This window comes from Vulpes vulpes, chromosome 1 (genome assembly GCF_048418805.1).
Source record: "Vulpes vulpes isolate BD-2025 chromosome 1, VulVul3, whole genome shotgun sequence".
Taxonomy (NCBI): domain Eukaryota; kingdom Metazoa; phylum Chordata; class Mammalia; order Carnivora; family Canidae; genus Vulpes; species Vulpes vulpes.
Window position 1 is genome coordinate 34,379,422 of NC_132780.1, and position 18,485 is coordinate 34,397,906.

The 18,485-nt window shown below is 33.8% G+C and overlaps 1 protein-coding gene across 3 annotated transcripts in view; it reads left to right on the forward strand.

Annotated features, from left to right (window-relative positions):
* SMC5 (structural maintenance of chromosomes 5) overlaps nt 1–18,485 on the forward strand; it is an 86,888-nt gene that overhangs the window by 6,738 nt on the left and 61,665 nt on the right. For 2 of the 3 annotated variants that reach the window (XM_026001562.2, XM_026001563.2), the window contains exons 3-7: nt 5,238–5,290; nt 12,926–13,088; nt 14,243–14,377; nt 16,100–16,240; nt 17,564–17,725. In XM_026001562.2, the coding sequence (XP_025857347.2) occupies nt 5,238–5,290; nt 12,926–13,088; nt 14,243–14,377; nt 16,100–16,240; nt 17,564–17,725 (654 nt within the window). Of the gene's footprint in view, nt 1–5,237; nt 5,291–12,292; nt 12,348–12,925; nt 13,089–14,242; nt 14,378–16,099; nt 16,241–17,563; nt 17,726–18,485 lie in introns of all 3 variants that reach the window. The other variant, XM_072762407.1, reaches the window with a different exon arrangement.

The following is an 18,485-nucleotide window of genomic DNA, read 5'->3' on the forward strand; positions in this document are numbered from 1 at the left end:
ATTTATTTATTTGAGAGACAGAGTGCTCACAGAGGGAGAGGGAGATCCAGACTCCTACTGCGCAAAGAGCCGGACACGGGGCTCAATCCCAGGACTCTGGGATCACGACCTGAGCCAAAGGCAGATGCTTAACCGAATGTGCCACTCAGGCACCCTACATAACATTTTAAAGAGAACTGGATGATCATCTCAGTGGAGGAAAAGCATTAAATTCACAGTAATTTATGATAAAGTCTTAGCAAATTAGGATTAGAAGATACCTACCTTTTTTAATTACGTAAAAGGTAAAACATACAACAAGTTCAAGAACAAGTCGGGGTTAACTACTAGCGCTTCTATTCAATGTTGTACTGGAAGTTTTAGCTAGAACAGTAAAGTAAGACAAAAGATACAAGCTAGAAAGAAAACTGTCATTTACAGGTTTATAAAAAATCTGCAGTGAAAGAGACTACAGATAAGCCTTCTGATGAATTAATTTGGAAATTTATCAGGATTGCTAGATGTAAGATTATATAACAAAAATCATATTTCCATACATTAACAGTGGACAGAAAAATGCAATTAAAAATAGATAACTATTTACAGTAGCACCAAAAGTGCAAGTTAATAGCAATAAACTAATAAGACATGTAAGAGCTATATTTAGAAGCTATAAAATTTTATTTGAAAATATTGGCATTTGAGGAGATGGACAGTTGTACTGTATTAATGGACAGGAAGACCTTGTATAAAAATGTCGTTCTTCATGTTGATTTACTTATTGAGCATCATTCCAGTCAAAATCCTAATGCTGTCTGTAGCAAATTACAAGCCGTTTCTAAAATTTAGGTGAAAGAATAAAGGGCTAAGTATAGCTAAAATACTCCTAAAGAAATTCAACAAAATGGAAAAACTTGCCTTATTAGATGTCAAAACTTAACACAAGGTAATAGTAAATTAAAACATCATATGGAATATTATTCAGATATAAAGAATGAAATTGATGTTTGCGACATGTTTGCCTAGAGGGTGTTAGACTAAGTGAAATAAATCTGATAAAGACACAAATACCGTATGATTTTAGTTGTATGAGAATCTAATAAACCCAGAAATGGACTCAAATACAGAACACACCAGTGGTTGCCAGAGGGGAAGAAGAGGTGCGTTTGGGTGAACATTGAAGGAAATTGAGAAACAGACTTCCAGCTCTAAAAGGGATAAAACACAGTATAGGGAATATAGTGAATAGTATTATAATAACTTTGCATGGTTACAGATGATGACTACACTGACTGTTGAGCATGTGTAATGTATAGACTTCTTAAATCATTGTGTTGTATATCTGAAACTAATAACATTGTTAATTGTGCTAAAAAAAAAAAAAAAAACCCACCTATGGTATATTGGTGGAATATACATCAGACCAGTGTAATGTGATAGAATAAAGAGCCTAGATACAAAGCCATGGTGAGTAGACTCTTGATTTATGATGACTGACATTGTAGCTTAACGGGGAAAGATGGATAAATAGCACTGAGACAATTGCATAGGAAAAAAGAAATTGTATTCTCACACTTGAACACAGATCAGTTGCAAGTCGATTGAAGATCTAAATGTGATTGACAAAGTTTTTAGAAGATACTGGTATAGAGGAGAATAGCTTTGTGAATATCTTTTGGGTTAAATAAAAATTTATCAAGTAAAAGTATAGATTGAAAAGGAAAATACTGATAAAGTTAAACTCTTATCATAAAGCACTATAAAGAAAAAGACCAGCCACAAATTGGGGGAAGGTATATATAACCCATATAACAAAAGATTGCTATTTTAACTTTTCAGTAACAAAACAATAACAATTAAAAATGGACAAAAGCTGTACTGAGACACTGCGCAGAAGAGGCAGCTCAAATAGCCAATAAATGTTGATCTTTGAACAACATAGGTTTGAACTGTGCGAGTTTACCTATATGAGGGTTTTTTTTTTTTTTTTTCAGTAAATACAGTATGGTAGTATAAATGTACATTTTCCATATGATTTTCTTAGTAACTTGTTTTTTGTAGTTGTAAGAAAATATATTGTACACATAATATATAAAATATGTATTAACTGTTGACAATATTGGTAAGGATTCTGGTCAATAGTAGGCAATTAATAATTATATTTTGGGGAAGTCAGAAGTTAATGCAAAGTTTTATGCAGGGAGTTGGCACTCCTTTGTGTTGTTCAGGGCCCAACTATATATGAAAAGATACTCAACTTCAATAATGGTCAGAGAAATGTACATTAATCCTGGCAAGGTATATTCCTCAGTGTCACAAAAATTCTGGCAGTGCCATGTGCTTACGAGGATATGGAATAATGGGAACTCTGATGCACTCTTGGTGGGAATATAAACTTATAAAGTCTTGGAAAAGGGCATTACCTAGTGAATCTGCATATGCATATGCCAAATCTCTCAAATTCTTCTAGACAGCTCTTGTACATTAATACTAGGCAAAAATTATTAAAATATTTACAGCAGTATTTTAAAATAAATCCTCGTATAGTGAAGTAAAATTGAATATTACAAATTAGTGAAAATAAACCATAGCTCATTGGTTAAATCTCAAATAATTTTAAGGAAAAGTGCTATTCTGGAAGAATACATGAGATTTGAATTTATAGAATGGTCAAAACAAAACATTTAATATTTAAAGAGACAGCAAAACTAAAAAGCAAAAGGATGATCAAGTCAGCTTAGAGATTATATTTGCTGAGCGAGGATACAATAGTAGTGAGTTATATACGTGGAATGTCAGATACATGGTTAATGTTCAGTTCTTTAAATTTGTGATAGATGCCTGATTGTTGTATTCTTTCAAACAGTATATGAAGTTTATGTATAATGTTTGGTGTATATTTCACATAAAATTATGTTTTAAAGAAAGTTTGAGGGTTGGGTTAATCCAACTGGAAAATAGTTGTAAAAGTTTAAATGATTCTTTGTGTTTTTCTAAAACTACTGGGAAATACTGCAGTATTACTAAAATGATGCTATAGGTTTCTTAGCCAGGCTTATATTTAATGTGGGATTATAAGGTTGAAGCATATACCCTTAAGATTTTAAATAAGCCTATTCAAAATATGTGTGTGTTTTTAATGCTATATGGAAGGCATTTATGAGGTATAATATTCCTAGATACTGTTCTATTAATAATTAGCCTTGTGACCATAGTCATTTGTCTGGACTTCAGTTTATTATAAAGATAGGGAAGTTGGGGTAGATAACTTCCAAGGATGAGTTTTTGTAAATATTGATGTATAGTTTTTTATTTTTATTTTTTTTATTTTTATTTTTTTTTAATTTTTATTTATTTATGATAGTCACAGAGAGAGAGAGAGAGAGAGAGAGAGAGAGAGAGAGGCAGAGACACAGGCAGAGGGAGAAGCAGGCTCCATGCACCGGGAGCCCGACGTGGGATTCGATCCCGGGTCTCCAGGATCGCGCCCTGGGCCAAAGGCAGGCGCCAAACCGCTGTGCCACCCAGGGATCCCGATGTATAGTTTTTTAATTGTCAAAAATCATTTATTAAATCCTTATCTCTCTGTAATCGTCTGCTGAATTGTACTCCAGACACTGTACAGTCAGAATGGTTTGGTGTGTAACAATTTCCACCAACCTTCCCATTAATTTTTGGCAATCAAAGACGCCAGATCTTACCCTTCAGTAGAAGGGATTTTTTTTTTTTTTAAAGATTTTATTTATTCATGAGAGACACAGAGAAAGAGAGGCAGAGACATAAGCAGAGAGGGAGCCCAGTGTGGGACTCAATCCCAGGACCCCAGGATCACAACCTGAGCCAAAGGCAGATACTCAACCCACTGAGCCACCCAGGTGCCTTGAGTGGTAGGTTTGTTTGTTTGTTTGTTTGTTTGTTTTTTGAGTGGTAGGTTTTTAAAGGCTGTGGAATGCAGGGTTTCTTAGGTGACAGATGGCAGACCTTCGGGCATCCCCAGATGGATTTAGGGGCTACATAAGTCCTCAGCAAAAATAGTTTTAATGTATTTACGGTTAAATCCTAAAAGAATTTACCATATTCTCTACCATCCATATGTATACCTCATAATAAGAGCTGCCTTGTGATTTTTTTTCTTGACATAAAGTATTTTAATTGATGCAAGCTAATGAGCAAATAGCACTCCTACAAAAATGCCATTGTTTTTCCTGTTTATGAAGAAATTATAAAACAGTGGTAACAAGTAACTTACACATTAATGGCAGGGTTGAGATTGGAACCTGGATGGTGTGTGTTAAAGCATGTACTCTTAATCATTAAGCTATACTTTCTAATTATGAGGACAGACCTCCTTTGTCATCTTTCTGGGCCTCAGTTCATCATCTGTAAAATGGGTATAATACCTCCGAAAGTTGCTCATGAGTATTAAAAATTTGTAAATTGCTTAGCACAGTAGCATATGGTAATGCTTAATAAATGTTCCCTTTTGTGGTTCTAATTGTTGTCATCACTGGTGTTACCACGATTAAAAAAAAATTATTATTTATGAGATATATTTTCTGCCTTTTTTTTTTTTTTAGAATTATTTAGCCAGATTGAAGATCCAATCTGTTTTGTTTTTTGTTGTTGTTGTTTTAGGTCCACAGTCTCTTCAAGATTATGCTTATGTCTATATTCAAACTAGATTAAATATGTCTACTTATCATGTAAACTGTACTTAAATTGTATTTGCTATGTGTATTCCTCTTTTTAAGAAAATGTCAATTATGTCCTCATTAGTAACAGGATGGGTAGTATTAGACTGGTTAATATTTAATCTGTGCTACTCCAAAGAAGTCTCCAGTGGTAATAAGGAGATTTGGTAAAGCTTTGATTAATCCATAGAACCTATTTTCCTCCTGGCTTTTTTGCCTCTACTGAGAGTATTTAGTATAGAGGCTAAGTATGCAGACTCTGGAGTCGTATTATGTGGGTTCATTACTTACTCTGTCATTCCTTGCTCTGTATCACTTATCAGCTTTGTCGCAAGCTTTATGAGAGGCTATCTGGCACAGAGAATGTTCAGTAAATGGTAACTAATAGTATTGTTACTTGTGGGAGGAAACAATGGAAACAATTTCCCAAATCTGGGTAAGGGATGGGAGTGGACAGAAAAAAATAGTTATTGAAAAAATTTTAACTTGGCAAATAATAATGACTTTGCTAAATCTGTGATAACCTGGGAATGTCATCACTCATGCACTTTGTCTTTTTTGTTCTAGGTTGGCTTTTTTGTGAAGAGAGGATGTTCCAAGGGAATGGTTGAAATTGAATTGTAAGTGTTAAAAGTGCTGAAACCACTTTTTCCTGTATGACTTATGTTCATGCTTTCATGATAACTTTAGAAAAGAGTAATATTGTGGCATTATGTCATGAATATTTATAATTAGAATATTATAAATAATATTTAAAGAATGTTTTATCCAGACAAGTAATTTTCTTATGTTTCTATTAAAACCTAAGTTGTAAGACTTTTCTTTCAGTAGAATTCTTAAAGAAGTTACCTCTCGGCAGCTATTTCTGATGGGTAAGAGTATTCAAGATGAAACCAGTTAACTATCCTTGGTATATATACTGTTAGTCTTTTAAACACAGATATGCTCATTGGTTAGTTGGTTTTTAGTGAGCGTTGTGTTTTGGAGTGTTTATAGAAAGTCATGGAATTTTTGAGCTTACGTAGCTTTTAAAGATCATCTGATAGCTTCCTCGTTTTATAGGATATGGGAAATGATCTTTCTACCCAAAAACTGTGGAAGAACGTTTTATTTATGTAGTGATGAGAAATAGGCACACATAGAGGTAAAAGAAAACAAGATTATACTCAATTTATTAAAAAAATATGGTACTATTTTACTGAAAGATGTAAAACCGAGACCTGAATAACAGGGAAAGCATACTTTGTTCCTGGAAACATAAAGCTAATGTCATTATGAACATGCCAATCCTTTCTTATTAATGTATAAATTTGATACAGTTCCAACTAGAGTATCAACAGGTAAGTTTGCAAGTTGATTCTAAAGTTCATCTGGGAGAATAAATGTGCTGGAGAACCCAAGAAGATTTTGAAAAAGCAGAATCATGAATAAGTCGTTTGTGTACCAGATGTTAAAGTGTACTTACTATGAAGCTGTTGATAATGGTATTAGTACAGAAAATTAGAGGAGCAGAATGGAAAATGTAGGGAGATCTAAACGTGTAAGAGAATTTATTGTAAAGGTGGCAGTTTAAGCATAGGCTATGAATTACTCAAATTGAGATAAACTAATTGGCTATTAATTTTTCAAAGAACATTTAGAGCTTTATCAAACATCCTACTTATATATCTAAACGTGTTAATGACTGAGTGAAAATATATGTAACTTTGAAAATAATAGAAAATTATATTATTTTTTAAATCTTAGGAAAAGGAAAGGCTATTCCAAGAAGAATAGGATACCAAATAAACATAAAAAGGAAGATAGGAAATTTAGATTACTTACAAATCCAGCTGAAAATAATGGTACCATAGTTAAAAATGAGTGAGTAACAGACGGGAGAAAACATTCTCGGCACAAATAACATGTACATGTCTTAAAATTACCAAAATACCAGTGTCTCATGCAAGTCAGCAAAAATTACAAACAACTCTTAGAAAATAAGCAGAGAATTTTAATGCCAAGTAAAATAAATTGCCAATATGTATAAAAAGGATACAACTCATTAGTTGTAACTCGTCAATTTTGAAGGAAATCAAAATGAGGATTTTTTTTCCTTTTAGTTTAGAAAAAAAATTAAAAAAATTTTTTTTTAAATTTATTTATTCATGACAGAGAGATTGAGACACACACACACACACACACACACACACACACAGGCAGAGAGAGAAGCAGGCTCCATGCAGGGAGCCTGACGTGAGACTCGATCCTTGGGTCTCCAGGATCCGGCCCCGGGGTGAAGGTGGCACTAAATCGCTGAGCTACTGGGGCTGCCCGGTTTAGAAAAAATTTTAAATAAAATTTAGTGATGTGATGGTATAAAGAAGGGAATCCTGTCATGTGCTGTAGGAATGTTAGCAGTATGTCTTATTTGGCAGTATATATCAGATTTTAAATAATCTTTGATTCAGTTACTATTTTAGAGAATGTTTATTCATTTGCACATAATTAACTTTTTCCTAATTTTAATAGCGAGAAATTATAAACACTCCAGATGTCTATCATCTGATAAAAGGCTAAAGAAAATGTGGTATGTTCATAGTGACATCAGATTCAGCTATAGAAAGGAAGATCGATCCTCCAACAAGGGTGAACTGGGAAAACATGCTTTGTGAAAGAAGCCAGACACAAATACTGCATACTGTGTGATTCCACTTCTGTGGAATGTCCAGAATAGGCAAATCCGTAGACACTGAAAATAGATTACTGGTTGCTTTGGAATGAGGGGAAGAGAGAGTGGCGAGTGACTGCTTAACAGATATGGGCTCTTTTTTTGGGGTGCTGAAAATAATTTGGAATTAGCTGGTAGTGATGGTTGCAGAACCTCGTCAGTATGCTAAAAACTATTAATTCACATATTCCCTCACCTGTATACCTAAAAATGGTTAAAATGGTAAATTTTATGTCATGTACATTTTACCATAATAAAAATGCATTAATTGGTATATATAAAATGATGGGGTTTGTATGATATATGAATTACATCTCATTTTTTAAAAATTGCCAAGGATACTCCTGTGTTAGCCTTGTTACCGTTGATGGATCACAGTGGTTTCTTATCTTTTACAACTGAAACAAATATACTAAGCCAGGAATATTTACAAAACACAGAGGGAGTATTAATATTTAAGTTTCATAGTCTTGTATGGGTGGCTGCAGGTGTTAGCACTCCTGATTTTCTGCTTGGAATCACCAAGTCCCAGTTGTTTTCTTAGTTATCTAAAGAGGTACACTTTTTGGTGTGTAATAGCTACTAGCTGTTATAATCTAACCAGTGACCATGAACCAGAGTTCTGTTACCAGGTCTGTCACAGGGGAAGTTTGCCTAGTAATACTGTGGTCACTTGTTTGGGAATATGAAACACAGAATGACTCATCATTAGTTGAAATTGTTATTGATGTTGAATAAATCTGTTAACTGGTCACATATTTGTTGAATGGAATAATGGATAACATAATTCTGGCATAAATTTATGCCATCATTTTCAGATATTTCTTGAGTACGAATTCTTTGAGGGAGAGGAGAGACAGAGCATCTTTCTAATTTATGGTTAGGGGCATGAGGGGAGGGAAAGATAAATACATAGGTAAAATACATATTAGATTAGATGGTGATTAGTGAAGTAGAAAATTGAGTAGGAAAGGAGGATAGGCAGGGCGTGCCAGAGTGGAGTTAACAGTATTAAATAGGGTGATCGGGAAAGCTCTCACTCAGAGGTCAATACTTGAATAAAGACTTGAAGGAGATAAGGTGTTGAACTTGGAGGTATTTGGGGAAACAGCATTTCAGCATCTACAGATGCTAAGATGGAAATGCTACCCAGTTGACTCCATTGCACTGAACAAGAGAATAATAAGAGATGAGGTCTGAAAATACCAAGGATCTGGTTGATAGGGGCTTGTAGGCCAGTGTAAGAACTTTAAATTTTTGAGTAAGCTGTGAACCCATCAGGATTTGAGCAGAGGAGTGGTAGAAGCTATCTTGTGTAGTAGTGTTATTAGCCTCCTTGGTTGTTTTCCCCTTGATGTGAAAAAAATTGGTTTATCACTTTTATTAGTATTTTTCAGTGAATTGACTTCTGCATTGTTGTTTCTGTGCTATATCATGGTTTTCTGTTTCATTATTTTCTATACTTTACTAATTCTTCGTGAAACTTTTTTTTTATGGTCTTTAATTTCTTAAAATGGATTTCTTAGTGCAAATTTTTAGTCTTTTGTTTTCCTAATATAAACAGTTAAGGTTAAAATTTCTCTCTCAATATTGCTTTAGGTCTGTCTCCCAAATTTTGGTATATAGCATTTTCCTATTTTTCAATTCTATTTTCTTCATTTTCTTTGAGTTCAAAATCAGAAGTTGTTTCAAAATTTGTAGTGATTTTCTTGTTATATTTTAATATTGATTTCCACTTTGCTAGTAGTACTGTGGTAAAAAATACGTATATTATGAATATATAAAATTGCACAATGTTAGTATGTTTACTACTGTGTTATGTATATTATATATAGAACCATGTGTAATATTACTATATATTGTATATATTGTACATTTTATTGTGTATATGACCTTAGTGAGAAGTAGTATAATATATAGCAGTGTACATTATTGTATGTTTTACTATATATGACCTTATAGTGATATATAGTATAATACATAGTATTATATACAGCATAATACATACTTATATACATAGTAGATATATATATAGAGAGAGTCATGTTACCAAACCTTTGAAATTTATCAAGGCATCCTCTTTGTAGTGAGCTTTCATAATTGTTAACTATTGAGTTGAAAGAATGAGTATTCTGCTCTTATATGTTCAGTGTTTTCTATTCAGTTCAAGCTGATTAATCATATTGTTAAAGCTGATTATTTTGCTGATTTCAACCATTTGATTGATTCTTTAATTATTGCAAAAGGTGTATTACATGTCCCTCTCTGTAGATTTGTCAGTGACCCTTGTCCTATCAGTTTTTGCTTTATGTATTCTCAGGACGTTATTAGTTGCAGCTAAGATTCAAATTGTTCTATCTAGTGAGTTGAACTTTCTGTTGTTAGGTACTGACTTCTTTATCTTTTGATGCATTTCCCTTAGAATGTATTTTAATTTGCTATTACTGTAGTTGGTAGCTTTCTTTTTAAAGTATTTTCCAGGTTATCTTTTTTTTATTCATTTATTTCCAATTTTTTATACCTTTTTGTATCTCATTGGAAAATTATAGCTGGGCCTTGTTTATATCACCTTTTAAATAGTGCATATGATCCATTATGTTTATTGAATGACTTACATGTTGAGGCTTATTTTACTGTCTTACTCCGTGCTTTTTATTTGTTCACCTGGATTTCTTTTCAGTATTTCTTCTCTCTTGCCATTGTCTAGATTTTTGTTTTAATTTTTCTCTACTGTTTTGGAAATTATCATTTTTGTTTTAGTGGTTGTTGGAATTTATAATGTAAATACTTGAATTTGAGTCTAGACTGAAATGTCTGTATCTTTCTGTTGATTAAAGACCTTAGAGTACTTTTATTTGAATAACTTTTTTTTTTTTTTTTAAGATTTTATTTATTCATGAGAGAAAGAAAGAGACAGGCAAAGAGACAGGCAGAGGGAGAAGCAGGCTCCATGCAGGGAGCCTGATGTGGAACTCCTGGAATTCCAGGATCACGCCCTGGCCGGAAGGCAGGTGCTAAACCACTGAGCAACCCAGGGAACCCCTTGAATAACTTTTTGAACTATTTTAATTTTACCTTGTCTTTTAAACTCTTTAAGATACAGTAACTATTATTAATTTATACTGTTATTGTTTGTTTAGAATTACCCCTTTTTTTTTTTTTTTTTTGGTTTGCCTTTTTATTCTTTGCTGCATTTTTATTTCCTCTAGGATCTCTTTCTGCCAGAAGATATTTTTTAAAGTTTTCTTTAATGAGAATCTTCTAGTAGCATACTCAGTTTTTGTCTGAAAATGATGTTCTTCTACTCTAAATCTAGAAAGATGTATTGGCTGGATATAAAAGTCTATATTGATAGGTCTTTTCTCAACAGATGCAAAGTATAATTCCATAATCTTCAAATGTAAATCTAATCTTAGTTTCTTTGATATTCTTTTTTTTCTTATAAGACTTTTTTTCCCAATTAGTTTCATGTAGTTCCAGTGGCTTTTGAAATCCCATCTCAGTTTTTGGTGTTTTATAGTTTCATATATATTTCGATGTTGATTTATTTTTTATTTATTTTGTTTGACATTTAATGAGCTTCTTAAATTTATGGTTTGGAAAATTATCTATTACCTCTTCCTATATTGTTACTGACCCATCTGTCTCCCTCCCTTCTGAAACTCTTGTTAGACAGATGTTAGGATCTTTTAGTCATCCATGTCTTTTTTTTTTGTTTTTTAAGATTTGTATTTATTCATGAGAGACTCAGAGACACAGGCAGAGTGAGATGCAGACTCCATGCAGGGAGCCCAATGTAGGACTCGATCCTGGGACTCCAGGATCACACCCTGGGCTAAAGGCAGGCGCAAAACCGCTGAGCCACCCAAGGATTCCCATTCATTCATGTCTGTTAACATCCTTCATATTTTTCATCTTTTTATGTCTGTGCTGCATTCAAGATCCATTTCTCTTTGGTTCGTTTTCAGATCAGAATAAGTAAATATTTTGAATCTGCTATTTCTTGAAATATAGTGAATATACTTATTCTGTACTTGCCCATTAATTTGAGTGATTCTTTTTTGTTATTTCTGTTCTTGATCTTGATGGTTTGTTTTCATATGTGTATTTCTAGTGAGCTGCCCCTTTCTCTTTGAACTTTGTGTTAATTCTTTGAGGGTAAAGGTAGATTTCTGCTGAGGAAATTTTTATTGACTTCTGCAGCAGACCATTGGATACTTTGAATCCAGGATTGAAATATACACAGTTCTCAGTTTGTGCATTTTTGAACCTTAGGTATGTCATGTAACTAACTTCAAGATACTAATGTGTTTGAAACTGGCTTGTGGTTAATAACTGTCTTTAGGAGAAATTGTTTTGCATTGCAAGCCGCAGTTGGAGACATGTCGGTGCTGGTGGTGGTAGTGGTGGTGGTGATGGTGATGATGGAGTAGTTCTAGTTTACCCGTATATTGAGGGTATGGTCTTTTGGGGATGGTTTTTATTAGACTCTCTACCATAGGTAGCTTTGGGCCCTGTCTGCAACCCCTCTCCCAGGAGATTCTGAAAATGGATGTGTCAGGTTATTTGGTGGAACAGATGCTTCCAGGGCAAAAGCGGGTTTCGTTTTTCAACTTCTGGATCTGTACCTGCCCTAGGATCTAGGCCAGATTTACTTACTTTCATGTTAACTCATAAATGTATTTATGAACATATTTCAGTATTTCATTATTTGTAGTTTCCAGCAAGAAGATCAAAAAGGGTAGTTCATTAGTCATTCTGGAAATGAAAAATACTTTAAGTTCTAAAATCTTAATGTTTGGAGTGTACTGATTACGTTATAGTCTATATACACAACATTTATAGATTATCATTGTCATTAGCCATTGAATACCAATAATTTATCTTTCTACCACATGCTGCTGATTCCCAGTGAAGAAGATGGATGGGAGGTGTGGAGCAGTAGTACTTCTAAAAGCAAGAAATAAGTAAATACCCTTCTTTCGGATTCTGTATTGCTTAATGTTCCCTTAAGGCTGTATGTTTTAGTCCTCTCTGAGTTCAGAGTGGAGTACAAGACAAGGAAGGCATGGGCCACCTGTATGACCAAGCTAGTTATGATGTCTGGAACTGCTTATGCAAGAATTGGTTTCCATTCATGTATTTTCCAAGTAGAGGAAGTTTCAGCATTTAATTTTATATGCTTTAATATACCAAACCATTTTGAATTGCAGTCAACGCATGTGATTGGAGAATAATAATTAAAGGATAAATAACTCCAGATATGTAAATCCTCTGTCAGTGTTTGGAAATTAGTATTGGTTTTGCTTTATTTTAACAGTTTAATTGTGATGTTAAATAAGTGGTAACTTCCATGTGGTCAGTTATGTATCATTACCAATGAAATATCAAGGTTTCCTTCTTTGGAGGGGCCAAAATATCAAAAAGAATAAAAATTATAATAATACTGTCTGGCAAACTTTGTTGTAAGAGAATTTTGGAAATTGTATTTCTAAAATATGTGTACTTTGAATATAAAGATTTTTAAAAATTATTTTTTAACCAGATTTAGAACTTCTGGAAACCTTATAATCACCCGTGAGATTGATGTGGCAAAAAATCAGTCATCTTGGTTCATCAACAAAAAATCTACAACCCAGAAAGTAGTAGAAGAGCAAGTTGCAGCCTTAAACATTCAAGTGGGCAATCTTTGCCAATTTCTACCTCAGGTATGAGAGAATGAAATGTACAGATGGGAAAATTCCTCTTCATGCTGTAGGACAATGTAAATACTTTTCAAGGGGTATTGTAAAGGAAGCTATTTAAAGTAAGCCTTATAATGTTAGTACTTTCTAACAGTTCTTTGTAAATAGAGCATCTCATCTCATATTATAATCTTATAGTAATTTGGAAGATTTCAATTAATTAATAAAAAGTCTACAGAATATTGTAAAGGAAATAAAGTTGTATTGTTTTTAAGTAGAGTAGAGTAGCTTGGATGGCCATGGTCTACAATTTGTATGCCCTTAAAATTTTGTTAATAAACAACTTCTTAATCGTGTTTTTTGTAATAAAATGCTTGATATACTGAAACTCCTAAATCTATAGGTGTGTCTTCTAAAACTTTGTTATATTTTAAGTTTGTTTAGTAAAAGTATCCTGAAAACGCACTTTAAATGTTACATTTGTTTTTGAGTGCTGTCTAGTGACTGCAGTATAGTTCATTTTTTTCAATTCAGAAACAATGACTTGATTACGTATGTCCAAATTAAATAAAAATTTTAAATTTGGAAGCATTGTTAGCTGTCTGATAGCTTCAGAACTAGATGTTTAAAAATGTCCTTTCTCTTAACTTCTAACATTCTAGCTAATGTGTGGTAGATAATGATCATTCAATCCAGTGAACTGATTTTATTCACAAGCTATCTGTTATATGTATGTAAACACTTCACCCTAGAAATGTTGACATAGAAATTTTTTAAAAGTTCTCAGAAAGATGACAGTTCATACCCTAAGTTTATCTTTACCATTTTAAAGAGTAAAATATGAAGGACAGAGTTTCTATTAGCACATCTTACAGGAGTTTTTTTCTTTTAAATGAGTTTCATCTTAACAAGTGTGATCACTGAGTGAAAATAGGTTTTGAAGATATTTATAAGTGATAATAGTTGTGGGGCACTTGCGAGGCTCAGTCAGTTAAGTGTCCGACTCTTGGTTTTGGCTCAGGTCATGATCCTCAGGATTGTGAAGTTGAGCTCTGTGTCGGTCTCTTTGCTGAGCACTTAGCTAAGACTTAAGTTTCTCTCCTCCCTCTCTGTCTCTGTCTAAACAAATTTTTAAGAAAAATGATAATAGTTGCTGATATTTAAGTTTTATGCTCTAGGATAAAGTTGGAGAATTTGCTAAACTGAGTAAAATTGAACTCCTTGAAGCTACTGAGAAGTCTATTGGTCCTCCAGAAATGCACAGATACCATTGTGAACTCAAAAACTTCAGGGAGAAAGAAAAACAACTAGAGGTATTTATAAAGAGACAACTCATTTTTATTGTCCCTCACTGATTCCTTTCTTTTACAATGTGGTAGTGTAAGAGTAGCTTTGATTCATCGGGTGACTTCATCTATTTGTGATTTTTTTTTTTTCCCACCTAGGGTTGTATTGCTGACATTAATTAAACTAGGTAACAAAGTGAGAAATTGATTTGAAAAATCTGACTACCATTTCATCAAGTAACATGTCATTGATTGAATTTCTAAGGAATCAATAATATTTTAAAGTATTTATTTTTCGCAGGAAGTTTCAGTATTATTCCTTTATTTATTCAGTGTTTCTTAAACACCTGCCATGTGCCAGGATGGTACAAGGCTTTGTAGTAGTATAGCAGTTATCTTGTAGCTTTTGATGTAGTGTCTCTTGAACCAGTTCTCATATTTTTTTCAGTTGCAGGAGGGTAGACTTTGTAAGAGAGCTTTGTGTTTAGTTGCAGTGTTTTTATTTTCGCCTTTAATAAACATTAAAATGTCCATTTATGGCCTATCACTTAAAAGGGTGTTTGGTTTAATGAAGCATTTTCCATGTGTCAACCACTAAAATAAATTCAGTAAATTTTCGTAATAAGATCTGTTATAAACAAATGGTTTCTCTTAAATTATAACTGTTCATACTTAATAATATGCATATTACTATAATTTAATATTTATTATACTTTTTCAGAGTCTGTGACCAAAGGAGTAGTTATTTTATCATGCTTTAGATACTCTGGCAGTTGTTTTACCTTTGCCTCCATGGAACAGTCAGATACAGTAGTCCTCCCCCTTATTCACATTTTCATTTACCTGCCATTTCAATTGCCCATGGTCATCCACGGTCCAGAAGCAGATAATCTTCCTGACGTATCGTCACCAGGTCAACAGTAGTCTGATGTTATATCACGGTGCCTCACTTCATCTTATCACGTGGCATTCTTCCCTTTCACATCACCACAAGAAGAAGGGTGACAACAGTAGGATGATGTATTTTGAGAACGATTGCATTTGCATAACACTTATGACAGTTTATTATAATTGTTTTGTTTTTTGCTAGTCTCATTGTGTCTGATTTATAAATTAAGCTTTATCATAGAGAGTTTGGTACTATCTGTGGTTTCAGGCATTACATCTGTGTAATGGCATTATATCTGTGGTTTTGGATTACTTTCCCCACAAATAAGGTGACGGGACCACTGTACTCTGAAATACTCTGAAATTACTACCATCCTCTGAAGGAACACAAACACATTATCCTACTAGGTTCTGAGTACGTCTTTGCAATTGGTACCTCGTGGTCTAAGGGCTAAATTTTAGCTGCCCTCTCCTTTTTAAGTCCCTAAGTCATGAACATTCAGGACATACGAATCATAATAAAACTATTCATTTGTATGTCACATTACAGCTTTCGGTGAACTTGCATTTAGAATAGGTACATTTCTTCTACCCTCCAGGTGAGTAGGGCAGATACATGTCTTCTCTTGAGGCAGGAAGAGACTGGGCTCAGAGGTATGGGGGGTCTTGCTCACAGTCACACAATGAATAAATTGCAGAGCCTAGATCAGAGCTCAGATATGCATGTTAGTTTTATGCAGTCCTTAAGAACTCCTGTGAAGTTCTTTATGGTGAAATTTTGCTAGCATTGTACATTTTTTAATCATTAAAGGATTTGACCTCTTGTCTTCAGTTAAACTGATTGTTAAATATTTGTTTTAGACCTCGTGCAAAGAGAAAACTGAATATCTAGAGAAAATGATTCAGAGAAATGAAAGATACAAACAAGATGTGGAGAGGTTCTATGAACGTAAGCGACATTTAGATTTGATTGAGATGCTTGAAGCTAAAAGGCCATGGGTGGTAAGTCTTAATTATTAGAGGCAAGAATAGTGATGCTTTAACTAGCAGACAAGCCATAAAGAAGGCAATAATTGCTCTGTATTCAAATTCGGTATTTTTGCCTTATATACTATAATAAAATTTGTGTTATGATAGAGCTGTGTACTGTTACTATTGTGTAACAGATAAGTTGATTGTGTTCCTAATCTCCCAGATTTGAGTCCTCAACAGATTATGTAAGACATTAGCGATCTAAAAATGTTCGCACATAAAAATGAAATCTTTGAGTGCCCTCAAGTTACAGAGAATTTTCTTGGCCTATGCCACCAATAACTTCAGGTACAGGTGGAGCGGAAGGCTGAGGACTACTTCTTTACTCATGCTTCTTAAGTTTATTGAGGCTAATGTCTTTTAATCACTGTGCTGTACAGTTATTATGTATGACCACAGTTTGGGCTAAAGAGTCTGTTCCCTCAGTGCATTTCTTTATGACAGGTGGAATAAAATCGGGAAGTTTTAAGATGTTTGTTCCAGGGTTAGGATGGAGGTAATTGTTAATTGATTCGAAAAATATGTAGCTGTATTTATGGCATTTCTTCCTCACCCCTTCACCCTATCCTGTCCCATAATTCCAATATTAAACTTTTTGCTTTCTTCAGCTTGTTTTGACTATATTTGCCCGTTATTACTTTTAAACCTACTTTGTTTTTCCTTTAAGTCTTTTTGTTTATCCTTTTATTTCTGAGATTGATTTCAATCTTTTTTTTTTTCCCCCATTTTTTAAATTTACTCTGTAATCTTTCTTTTCTTCAGCCCATACATTCTTAACTATATGCTCTCTGGGCACTCCACTTACTTTTCTTTTTTAGCAAATATTTACTAATTCCTGTAACATGACAGACATTTTTACTCGCATTTTTGTTTTCCTTTGATCTGTTTTTCCTTTGTTCATTTTTACTTTTCATAACTGAGTTTTTTTATTTTATTTTATTTTTTTTGTAACTGAGTTTATTTATACCTTCTGCTCTCCCTTCTTCATTGAGAGACTAGAGAGACTAGTAGCAATTCGTATACAAGCTTCAGAACCAGGAAGGGATGGAAGTGAGGGTCCAGCCCAATAATAGAGGTAAATACTCAGGGAGTGTTGAGCTTCTTAGTAAATCAGTGTTGGTATTCACTGCTACTGAAGTTATTTCAGGCAGCAGATTTCACATGAGTAGACTTGCCAAAAGGATGCCCAGTCTTTTCATAGATTTGGTTTCTGTTTGCACCTTGATTTTAGCGTATGGGTTATTAGTTCCACCTACTACTGCATTAACTTTTATTTCTTGAATTAATTGCAAGGAATATGAAAACGTTCGTCAGGAGTATGAAGAAGTAAAACTAGCTCGTGACCGAGTGAAGGAAGAGGTGAGAAAACTGAAGGAAGGGCAGATCCCCATGACACGTCGAATTGAAGAAATTGAGAGGCAGCGGCACACTTTGGAGGCTCGAATCAAAGAGAAGGTATTTTCCCAGCTCGGTTTTGGATCTTCTGTATTTGAGCAAGTACAATAACTATTTTGTAGATCTACTGTTATTTTGTGGATTTGCTTGAAGCTTTTGTTCCTTTTTAAGCTTGATTCTACCACTGCAGGGCTTTTCAGGGTACTGTCACTGCTGGTGGGTAGCTCCTTTGTGGAAACTCCAGCCTACAAAAGAGAAAATGGAAATGTGATTGTTTTAATGACAAGAAGACTCAGAGTAGTATTCGTAGAAACATTGAACATCTTTTGTGAATTTATCATAGAAAACTTGGTGTTTCTTAGAATAAATGGTATAATGGCATATGGAAAATTCCATTTATTAAAAAATATATTTAAACATTTTAAACTCAGGGACTCCTGAGTTGGGTGGCTCAGTGGTTGAGCATCTGCCTTCAGCTCAGGTCGTGATCCCGGGGTACTGGGATCGAGTCCCATATCAAGTTCCCTGTAGGGAGCCTGCTTCTCTATGTCTTTGCCTCTCTCTTGTGTCTCTCATGAAAAAAATAAATCTTTTGAAAAAAAATTTTAACTCAAAAATTTTTATGGTTGTGCCTTTTAACTTTAGGGAGATTTTGGAGTACCAAGATTTTTGAGGACAGTTTAAACTATGGACCCTACTATCCTGGTAGGATTGCTTTTAGGATCAGATGAAAATCATGAGTTAATAAATGCAGAGATAAACATGTGCATATTGCTATGACTTTTTATTTATTAAAAAAAATAAAAGTAAGTAAAAAATA